The 11700-nt window shown below is 40.1% G+C and overlaps 1 protein-coding gene across 11 annotated transcripts in view; it reads left to right on the top strand.

Moving 5' to 3' along the window:
• The window catches only part of rapgef2b (Rap guanine nucleotide exchange factor 2b), a 109911-nt gene extending 106570 nt beyond the window's left edge, over positions 1–3341 (top strand). For all 11 annotated transcript variants that reach the window (XM_084954569.1, XM_084954543.1, XM_084954532.1 and 8 more), the window contains one exon: positions 449–3341. Coding sequence is in view for 2 of the 11 variants with exons in the window: in XM_084954561.1 (XP_084810687.1) it covers positions 449–474 (26 nt within the window). In the remaining 9 variants the exon portion in view is untranslated. The remainder of the gene's footprint in view (positions 1–448) is intronic.
• Positions 3342–11700: the final 8359 nt, after the last annotated feature.

Genomic DNA, 11700 nt, shown 5'->3' with positions numbered 1-11700 from the left:
GCAGAGTTGGCATCAGCAAGTTGTTAATTATCTGGGCAAAATCTCAGGCAAAACTATCCGAGCACCATGCCAAATGCGCTTGGAGAAAATGCTTTGAAAATCCTTTATTGCTTTATATTTCGAAAACGCCACAGCCTGCCTTTAGATGACTGAGCAGCACTGTTGTACTGCGGTGTTTGTGTCCAATCAAACAAGTTTAGTCAAGCTTTGAAAACTTCCCTCGAAAACTTCAGATTGATGTGAGTTAAAGCTGATCAGAAAAGTGATGGCATTCTTTGGTAATATTGTTGGCATTACATTAAGTAAAAGCTTCCTGAGCGGTGTCTCAGGCAGGTTTTCATTCTACACATTGCCACTGCTGACCTCATTAACTCTTCAACTTTATTACATTCTAGCTCATGCATTCATTCAAGGTAACCGATGCCTATCTTTGTTTCTTTCTCCACAGAGGATGAACAGGTGTCAGCGGTTTGAGGGACAACAGTGGACGTCTTTTTGCAGTAACTTGAAGTGCCCCTTGTTCAGGGTGGGCAGGATTAAAGAGACAGGCAAACAGACTCATCCGTGACATAACGTGCCTGCCTCCTCCACTTGATTCTCCCTCCTTATTGGTGGATTCCTCTGCTCATCTCCCTCCTCCGCCTTAAAGCATCATGGAGGGTTGAATGACCCTGCATGCAGAAAAAAAAAAAAAAAGATAAAAATACTGTGAAGAAGAGATGGAGAGAAGGTCAAAGACGATTTTAAAAAATGCCTGGCACTTTGGAAAAAATAAGACTGCAGAACCCTGACTGGCACTGGGTTTTGGGGGGGCTTCACCCTAGCCACAGACACACAAAACCACATAAATATTACTGTTACAAACAGGACTGACTTCTTAAGACTGCCCACCACCACCACCGCCGCCGTCACCAATAACAAAATCCCAGACCTTGCTGTTGACACCACAGCATCATGACGTGTTGAGCTTCATCTGCACTTTCTCATTTTCTACTTTCTAAAAAAAAAAAAAAAAAACAACAAAAAAAAAACCAACCCAAGAACAAATAAAACTACAAAACAGACTAATGCTGAAGACTGAGAGAAACGGTTGACTTGACTCTTAATTTTCAACTTCCCACTAGATTTTTTTTTTTTTTTGTTTGTTTGAGTTTTGTTTCTTTGATTGCACTCTGGGGGACCGAAAAGAGAAATCAAGTCAGCCCATAATTTCTCTGCCTGGACTGAAATGACCCATCTGTTGCTGAGGGTTTGAACTCTGAATCCAGTATTATCTCATGTCACATATGAAAGCTAATCACTTGTTGGTTTAAATCAAAGAGCTAGGAGGGAGGACTCAGGTGGGAGAACCAACGTGCACACATACACAAACAGACAGAGACACACACACACACACACCATACATTTTGCATACCCAAGCATAAACAAAATCACAGTATAATTCAAAAGCTAGCACTTTCAGCACAATATCAGATTTTACCAGATGCTTGCTGCCACCCCCCCCACACCCCCGGATACCAGGGTATGAGTGAAGCATATCAGCAGAGTGTGTCTGGTTATATCTCAGTCTTTGTATCATCTAGTTGCTTTGTTTTACACTGAGACTTTTGATGGCGATTATAGGAAAAAGCACAGAGATGACCCACTGGGAATCACATGAGGCTTAACGGTGTTGTGTTGGTCTCTACAGTGCATCAGAGGCACACAAGCGAGCTAAATCGAGAAATCTAAGAATCATAGTACAAACTGTGAGCAGCAATCGAGCACTAATATTAGAAAAGTTGCCTTTCATTCCGTTATTTTTACTGATGAAAGGATCACAGACCAGCAGCAGGGCTGATTTTGTTTTAAAATGTGAATCTACATTTGCAACATGATCTTGTAATAGTCTTAATATACACCCATTTCCCTTCCAAATGAAAATATCCACTAATTCAGATTTGGCTTCTTCCCGACACAAACACACGCCACATCTCATGAATGTCCAAGCGCCTTATGATGCCATGATTGCAAACATTTCATTCGGCGGTTGTCCCCAATGTGAATCACCTTGTTTCAAGAGCAAGCCTTGAATCAAGCAATAGTGGAATGAAATGCCTTATTCAAGATACTTCCCCTGGCTTTTTTTTGTTGTTGTTGTTTTATTTTGTGTTTTGTTTTTTTAAAATATATATAAGACTCAGTAGGGCATTTTTTTTTTGGTTTTGTTTGTGGCTTCAGGTGGTTTTACCAGACTGTGTTACAGTATAGTAGATCTTTTTGTCTCGGCATAGAGCGACCCTGCCTCCCTCCCTCTGTTGTCGTGCTACCAGATACATCCCCAGAAACTCTGTTCTTCTGTTACAGACATCAGCTCAGTGGATGCTGTGTGTATATCGCTAATGCCTGCATCCAGTTTTACATCATATCTCAGCATCAATGGAAGCGACTGAAAGTTTTGATCTTTTTTTTTTCTTTGACTCCGGTGAGGTAGTTGACAAATGAAGTACTTTTGTTTTGTTTTTAATCCAAGGCTGCCAATTTAAACGATTAAGAATCCACTTGTGAAACGTAAACTTTTTGTTCTTCAGAGTGGCACTGATCACATTGATCAGTCTTTGAATGAGTGCAGTGTTTTCCACTGTGTTCTGTGACTTCACTCTAATCATTTTTTTGCCTAGGGTTTCTTTTGTTATTGTATTTTTTTTTTTTTTTTGTGTAATGGTTGCAGATGGATTGTTAATAATTTGTTTGTAATACAGTGGTGACATGCATCATTCACTTTCATTCAACTCTGAAGATAATGTGCATATTAGCGGGCCGAGTCCTAGTTCGAAAAACAAAACGTTGCACAACAATGTACAAGCGTAAAGATAAGTGTAGTAGGTAGAACTGCTACTCCGTTTGATGTGTGATGTCAGTGAGAAATGTACATTTAGCTGGTGATGATCTTCTTTTCTTCATTCTTTCTTGTACTACTTTGACCTGTATGTCTTTTAAAAAGACAATTGGTGGAGTACTTATCGGTTGTTTTTTGTATTTTTAATACAATAATTGTAAATATTGGTTATATTTTTGTTCAAATGTACTATGTTTATGCCTCAACATCCAGTTTATATGAAGCTGGGAATCAATAAAACTGCATAAAGAATCAACACCTAGGTTTAAATTCACTTATTCATTTCTTCTGCATTTAGATGTCTTTCTTTTCATTTTTCTTTCTAAGGATTTTTTTCCCCTTTTGTCTCCAGATGCCGTCTAGTGTTTGCACAAGTCATGGAAGCAACTTGAAAAGTGTAACGCTCATCCTTTTCTATCTGACCACAGAGTGTCAGAGTTAATAAAAGAGATATTGAAGTCTCCTCTTGCTTTTATGTACTTGTTTTGTGTTATCTTGTTACTCTGAGAATAGTGCAAGTCCCCACTCTAATTTTTCTCTTGGTGTTCTAATTTACTTGATTCCTCATTCGTTTCTTCAATTAGCCGTTCCATTTTCTAATAAAGTTCTACAGTTCCCATAATAAGAGAAGTAAATTGATGCCAATACATCTGACCAGTGTTGTGGAAATGATGCGGGGTTTTTTGGTTTTTTTTGTTTTTTTCTCTTGAAACTGAGACATTTAACTCATCCCTTCGTTGTTCATGATAACTGCTGAGATTTATATTTTTCCTGATTTGGGAAAAATGGAAAGATGAAATGCATGCAGCAACACAACAATGGCAGGCAGCGTTATATAAAATTAGTTATTTTCCAAGGGGACTGGAAGGGACTCTGGTGGTTCAGAAGTTTGAAAATGTTAGCTATGCGTCCTGTTTTAACTTGAGTTTTATTTTTGTTGTTTTCAGTTTAGTTTGATACTTCTCAGAGTGACTTTGTTCATTTCTTATGCATTCTTCAGTGATATTAAGTTACTTTTAAGTTTAGTTTTCATGAAATGTGTGATGGCAAGATAAGAATTTGAATAATGGATAGGATTGTCAGAATATACACTGAGAGGCTATATACACACTTTATTAGCTACAGCTGTTCAACTGCGCACATTTGATCAGCCACATGGCAGCAACTCATTTAGGCATCTCTGGTAAGTGGCAGTTCTCTGAGTAAAAATATTGATGCAATGCAAGAGAGCAGAGGAGAATTGCCAGATTGTTTTGACCCGATAGGAATGCAACTGTGACTAAAATAACTTTGTAACAACCAAGCTGTGAAGAAGAGCATCTGTGAGTGCCAGACACATTGAACTTTAAAGGAGACTGGCTATAGTGCTGGAGGACCACACTGTGTGCCACTCCAGGGATCAATAAATCTGGACAATAGAAGATTGGAAAAACATTGCCTGTTCCGATGAGGCTCGATTTCTGTTGTGACATTTGAATGGTAAGATCAGCATGAAAGCATGGATCCATCCAGCTGTGTCATGCATCAGAAGATGGGTTTTGGTGGTGTTTTTCGTTTTTTAACAAAACGCTACTCAAATGGGTCACCAGACCTCAACCCAAAAGAGAACATTTTGCATGTGGTGGAATGGGAGATCAAACCTGCAGCAACTGTGCGATGCTATCATGACACTAAATCTTAGAAATGTTTCCAGCACCTTGTTTAATCTGAGCCACAAAAAATTAAAATAGTTCTGAAGGCCAAAGCGGATCCAACCGAGTAATAGTAATGTACCTAATGGCCACAAGAGGGCACTCTAGCAGTTAAGATCTGAACTCTGCAGTTTGCTCAGACGTTAAACTGAGTGTTGTAGTGCATAGAAAATATGTTAAATTGATTGTAATTGCTCAGATTTTGAAATAAAGAATGATTTGATTAGAAACCCAGTTTAAAAGAAAGCCCTTTTGTTGTGGGGGAAATCAAACTTAAATGTAACTAACCCGTGTCGTCATAGCCTAATAGCGTCTTTTTTTTTTCTTTTTCTTTTTTCCCCCAGAGCCTGGGTTCAGGTGGGGAGACTCCCTGTGCTCATGCAGTCTGAGATTATTCCGGCTGTTGCGGTGCTAGTCGGCACCATATCACAGCTCGACATTTCCAGTCCTCATGAATAATGCAAGCTCAATGGTCCTGGTTCCTACTATCATGGAGCCGAGGGCCCCAATTTGTCACACTATCCAAAATATGATGCACATCCCCAACACGAGAGTCGAGAAGCTGCCTTCACATCCGCACACATGTACAGACTGGTAAATAAAGGTATAAATATCTGTTTCCCTGCTCCAGTTCTGTGTCTATTCTCAGCCTCTCATAGATAAAGAGAAACAAGAGGATAGGGGAGATGCAACTTTTTTTTTTTTTGCCAAATTCCAATACTGAGCCATTTTCAAATTAAACGGTCAAAATGGCTACCAAGATGCTTAAGTTGCCTGTGGTAATTTGGTTAGTTACCATATTTCTCAAGGGTATCAAAGGCTTTGTGGCAGCGTTTAGCTGACAGTACTGAAAGAAGTTAATACACAGGTTTTATTAACTGCTGCCGATTTCTGTTATCTCGCGTGTTATAGAACCAGTTAGTGACAGAAAACACTGGTCTCTTCCCAGCTGTTATGAGTCTGGAAAAAATACATTAAAGCCGTGGCCTTTATGCATGTCTGTTTGACTCTCCGAGGAAAGAGATGTGGACCAGAGGAGTCGAGTACGATAGACCGCATGGCGTTGAGCTCTTGTTATTCATGAGGTGTGGTATCACATAACAACTGCAGTGTAAGCGACACAAAAAGTGCCTATATGGATATATTTTTTTCCTAATTTCCATCATACAGAGGCACAGCTCTAATGCTGACAAGTCATGTTTTCATTGTGATAAAATTAAGTTAAAATATTCTCACTGCAGTCGCCTGCATTGGAAAGATAACTGTGACTGACACGGGAATCGATGTGGAACCACACATACCCAAAAAGAAAAAAACAAAACAAAACAAGCACTGCTGCTGCATGAAATTACAGAGGAAACGCTGCTGTAATCTGTGTCCGACAGTACCACCACCCCCGAATACAGTTAAAGGCCATATGTTTACTACTGGCTTGGCTCTGGAAGTGTGCAGCATGCTCAGAGGCACCAGGGGGCACTCTTTCCTGTAAAATGCCGCCAGATAGACGTGTCCACTCTTTCCCTGGGCAATGGGCCTTATCATTGGGTAGCAGGCAGCCATTGGTCCTCTGTAGATAGCCGGGCTGGTTATGTGTGTAAAGCCTGGGCCCAGAGTGTCGACCGTGTTCAATCGAGGCAGCCGTGGGTCATATTATGGGACTGTCTGGATTCCTTTCATGGTAAATTGGATGAAGGCTACAGCACTAGAGCTGAAGGGAGTGGAGATGTCACAGTGTTCAGCAGGCTATGTCTGGACTCCACAAGGCTACATAGGCCTGAGCAGACTATTCACTTAAAAGCTGTCAGAGTCAAAGAATTGAGAAAAAGAAAGATTAATAAAAGCTGTATACGCTCCTCTGCCCAGGTGCTTTCCTCTGCAATTTGCCGTGGTAAAATCCAGTGAAGGTTGTGGGTCTGAAGGGAGGGGTTGAAGAGCACTTTAAAGCGCATTCATTCTTTTTTTGTTTTGATTGAGAAGAATATTCTCATTGCACACGGTTCATAAAGGGACTCGTGCTGTTCCCTTCACTCCCAGAGCCTCTTGTAGAGAGCCGGTAATTCAATATCAGCGTGAGGTTCTTTAATTACTGTCGGTGCATGTACCTGGGCTTATTACATTTTGTGATTTTCTCAGATATTTCATACATAATTGGAAACAATAAGTGTTATATCACAGTTATCTCTGAAAGATGTCTAACGGTGATATGGGGTTAGATATAAACCCACCATTTCTCTATAAAAAAATAGATAGCGTACATTCCCTAGCGGTTTCAGCTTTTCAAACTTCACTCCAAGAGGCAATTGCCACTGTCAAAACCGTACATTTTGAGGTGCATCAATACATTTTGATATTTTATGATGCCTTTTAAGGAAAAAAAAATGTCAATACAACAAATCAGAACAACAGCAACCGTATTTTCTTTTTAGATAAGCGGTTCCAGAACTACTCAGATCTGTTATTATCTTGCATCGATCGTTTGGTTATTTGCCAGAGAAGAGCGGCTTTCTTGTGTTGTGCCGGTGGTGCTGCTGTGCCCTCAACTCTGCTGCTCCGGCTCTTGAGTTGCCACTGTGGTAGATTAGTAGATACTGAGATCCGCCTCTGACAGAGCACCTGCAAATGTGCAGAGATAAGAAGAGGGAGCCACCCTATAAACAGAGTAGAAAACCAGCAGTGCACACTTAAGCAACACTCTCAGGACTGACAATAATTCAGCTGTGTTGAATTTTTTAAGTCATTCATAGTTTGGAATTTTTGTCAAGTATCTATCTCTCTATCTATCTATGCAAGCTCTTTCACCTCTGCCTCACACACTATTCCCATAAATAAATCTGTGACTTTATGCTCCCTGTTGCCTTGCAGAAGTGATTCGGTGGAACCTGATGCCTCATGCAGTAATGACTCTCTTGTCATTCATGGCATTGGCAGAAGAAATCACAGAGTGAGAAAATATCTTCTCACTATCTGCTGTGGAGGAGTATAAAGGTCTGTAGTCATTATGGAGGAGGCCCAATAAAAATTGTTCAGATTCAATGGCCTTAGTCCAAGAAAACAAAGAAAACACAGCAATCTTTCATGCAATGCTTAGTGGGAGAACAAACTCAATTCTAGATGCCATTTTCAAGTCCTAAGGTATAATTGGCAGACGGTTAGCTTAGCTTAACATGCAGACTGGAAGCTTTCTCCGTAATAATTTACTGCATGCATTTATATGTCACTGTTGCATGCCATTAGCACTGTGTCTTTTCTCTTCTTTCATGGTCTGTTCCTTGCCCTCGGTCTCCCAGTAGCTTCTTGCCTGCCTGCAGTTACCTGAGCCAAGAATTCTATTGTGTGTCGTATTCTTTCCTGTTTCCTTTTCTCATCTTTTCTCTCCAGTTTTTTCTCTGAACCCCAACTGGTTGCAGCAGATGGCTGCCCTCCTTGAGCTTGGTTCTGCTGAATTTTTTTAAAGGGAGTTTTCTGCTTCTTTCTCCCCAGTGTTGCCAAGTGCTTGGTCATAGCAGGTTCTTAAATTATTGGGTTTCTAATATTGTAAATTTATTATTGTGCCTAACAATATACAACACCTATTGATCAGTCACGACTGAACAGGCTTTAGTTGCATGCAGGTAAACGGTCAATATGGGGAAACAAAAGCGGATAGCATCTGCCAAAATTTGATCTCGAAGCCATTGGCTATTAGGCTTTTGTTAGCTTTCCCCACCTTAATTAATACTTCTTTAAACAGAAGTGCAGAAAACAAGAAATTGATCAGATATCCAGAAATCCGGAGTATAATTAAGCCGTGAAAAGTTGCCCATTCGCCCAAAGACCAAGTCAGCACAACAGACAATGTGTTCCCAAATGGTTGAGTGAGGCCAGTGTCAGCTGTTCAAGAGTCATCATGCAATGAAGGATCTACAGGGTGTGCCATTTATATGGATACACTGTAATAACATGGGAATGGTTGGTGATATTAAAGTCCTGTTTGTGGCACATTAGTATATGTGAGGGGGCAAACTCCTCAAGATGGGTGGTGACCATGGTGGCCATTTAGAAGTCGGCCATCTTGGATACAACTTTTGTTTTTTCAATAGGAAGAGGGCCATGTGACACATCAAACTTATTGGTAATGTCACAAGAAAAACAATGGTGTGCTTGGTTTCAATGTAACTTTATTCTTTCATGAGTTATTTACAAGTTTCTGACCACTTATAAAATGTGTTCAATGTGCTGCCCATTGTGTTGGATTGTCAATGCAACCCTCTTCTCCCACTCTTCACACACTGATAGCAACACCGCAGGAGAAATGCCAGCACAGGCATCCAGTATCCGTAGTTTCAGGTGCTGCAAATCTCGTATCTTCACACCATAGACAATTGCCTTCAGATGACCCCAAAGATAAAAGTCTAAGGGGGTCAGATCGGGAGACCTTGGGGGGGCCATTCAACTGGCCCACGGCGACCAATCCACTTTCCAGGAAACTGTTCATCTAGGAATGCTCGGACCTGGCACCCATAATGTGGTGGTGCACCATCTTGCTGGAAAAACTCCGGAAACGTGCCAGCTTCAGTGCACAAAGAGGGAAACACATCATGATGTAGCAATTTCAAATATCCAGTGGCCTTTAGGTTTCCATTGATGAAGAATGGACCCACTATCATTGTATCCCATATGCCACACCCAACCATCACTTCTGTTGTTCCAACAGACTTGGAGGAATCCATCCAATGTGGGTTAGTGTCAGACCAATAGCGGTGGTTTTGTTTGTTAACTTCACCATTCACATAAAAGTTTGCCTCATCACTGAACAAAATCTTCTGCGTGAACTGAGGGTCCTGTTCCAATTTTTGTTTTACCCATTCTGCAAATTCTGTGCGCCAATCTGGGTCATCCTCGTTGAGATGCTGCAGTAGCTGGAGTTTGTAAGGGTGCCATTTGTGAGTAGCTAATATCTGCCGAAGGGATGTTCGACTAATGCCACTCTCCAGTGACATGCGGCGAGTGCTACGCTGTGGGCTCTTGCTGAATGAAGCTAGGACAGCCACTGATGTTTCTTCATTAGTGACAGTTTTCTTGCGTCCACATTTTGGCGAATCCAACACTGAACCAGTTTCACAAAACTTAGCAAGCAGTTTGCTAACTGTAGCATGGGAGATGGGTGGTCTCGTAGGGTGTCTTGCATTGAGATCTGCTGCAATGACCCGGTTACTGCGTGTAGTGTTCTGTTGCAGAGTGTAGCAACTCTGATTAAACACCAAGCTAAACCTCTGTCAATGAATACACGAGTCCGAGTAGAGTTGACTTTTTACTCAGAATCTTCATTTGACAAGCGGTGAAAACTGTAGTTGAAAAGAAATACAGAATAGAAAAAATGATCGTTTACATAAATATTGCATCACGAAATAACTCAAAATGTGACCTTACACCTTCGTGTTAGCTTTAGCAACAGTAATGATCATCAAAACTGCCTTTTTTAACATGTACAAATCAACCTCCATGAATCACAAATAAAATATAATTTTCAACAAATACCGCTATTTATGCTTTTTTAACACCTTCATCATGAAATATATACACTTACGGCGTTGCCTGAACAATGTTCCCAAGTGGATGGCTGTGGATAAGCCTCAGAGTAAGACCGCATGTCACTCTCCCTCTTAGAGAACCAGGAAGAGGAATTAAACAGGAAATGAAGCAATACAGGTAACCCACCAGGAAGTGAGGTTATTAGCAAGTTCACCTTCAAAATTAAAGCTTCTTGACATTTTTAACTCTTTTTACTGTTCCTTTTAACTTAAATACATACAAATGAATTAGTTTAAAGCAAACATTAAAGATAAATGACATAAATGCCTTTGAGGCATCACACTGTGTTCACCAGATATCAACACAATTTCGGTCCGCTCCTCACGTGTTAACCTCTTCGACATGTGAATGGCTGTGAACAAAGAGAAACTTGTAAATAACTCATGAAAGAATAAAGTTACGTTGAAACCAAGCACACCATTGTTTTTCTTGTGACATTACCAATAAGTTTGATGTGTCACATGGCCCTCTTCCTATTGAAAAAACAAAAGTTGTATCCAAGATGGCCGACTTCTAAATGGCCACCATGGTCACCACCCATCTTGAGGAGTTTGCCCCCTCACATATACTAATGTGCCACAAACAGGACTTTAATATCACCAATCATTCCCATGTTATTACGGTGTATCCATATAAATGGCCCACCCTGTACAACTAAATACAAGCCACTCCTAAACCAGAGTCAATTTTAGAATAATCTTGCCTGGACTAAGGAGAAAAAGAACAGGGATTACTTAGTGGTACAAAGTCCTCTTTTTATATGAAAGTACATTTGGAAATCAGAATCCTTGAGGCACAGATTTCAAGGTGTTTAAAGTCATCTTTCCCAAACTGAGAAATACCCGACACTCACTCAGATCATGACCTACTTTGATTTGTAATTTTTGCTATGCTAAGCTAACAGACAGCTAGCTTGTATAGCATTTCTTCAGTTGACTCTTGGCAAGAAATCAAATAATATCTCTCAGAAACACATCCACCAATTATTTCATTTTTCTTCTTGAAACTTGAATTAAAGTATGCAAACAACATTCACTCAGCGGCCACTTTGTCTGTCACATCTCACTAATATCATCCTGGAGTCTCTGGCCTTTAGAAATGGTTCATTTCAAGGTTAAAATACACCAAGCAAAATATCTGGATTTATCTGATATTTTATATATTTATCTGGAAAAAATATAGAAATACTTCTTTCATGACTTTATTGTTAGGAGAGAAAAGCTGACTTGTTGACTAGTAGTAAACCGTATATAGATTAGACTCAAGAAGCAATGAAAAGAAGTAATAGATTCCTTGCACTCGAGCCAGATGTAAAGTTTTTCTTGAAAACTGAAATACGCATTCTTGCTGTTGTACAGTCACTAAACTGCATACTGAACATTTTCCACATCAACGCAAAGCTTTACATTTAACCCAAAAACGTAATGCTGTTAACAAATTCTGATATATTTTGTAACAGAAAATGTGTAGGAAGCATGAAACTCAATAAGTGACTCATTCCCTCATATGTTTTCACATGCTGTTTTCTTCTCCTTTTTATTGAACCCAAAGGATCCCATT

This window comes from Perissodus microlepis, chromosome 2, assembly GCF_051167445.1.
Source record: "Perissodus microlepis isolate ML-2025 ecotype Zambia chromosome 2, ASM5116744v1, whole genome shotgun sequence".
NCBI classification, from domain to species: Eukaryota; Metazoa; Chordata; class Actinopteri; order Cichliformes; family Cichlidae; genus Perissodus; species Perissodus microlepis.
This window is presented reverse-complemented; position numbering and strand designations above follow the sequence as displayed.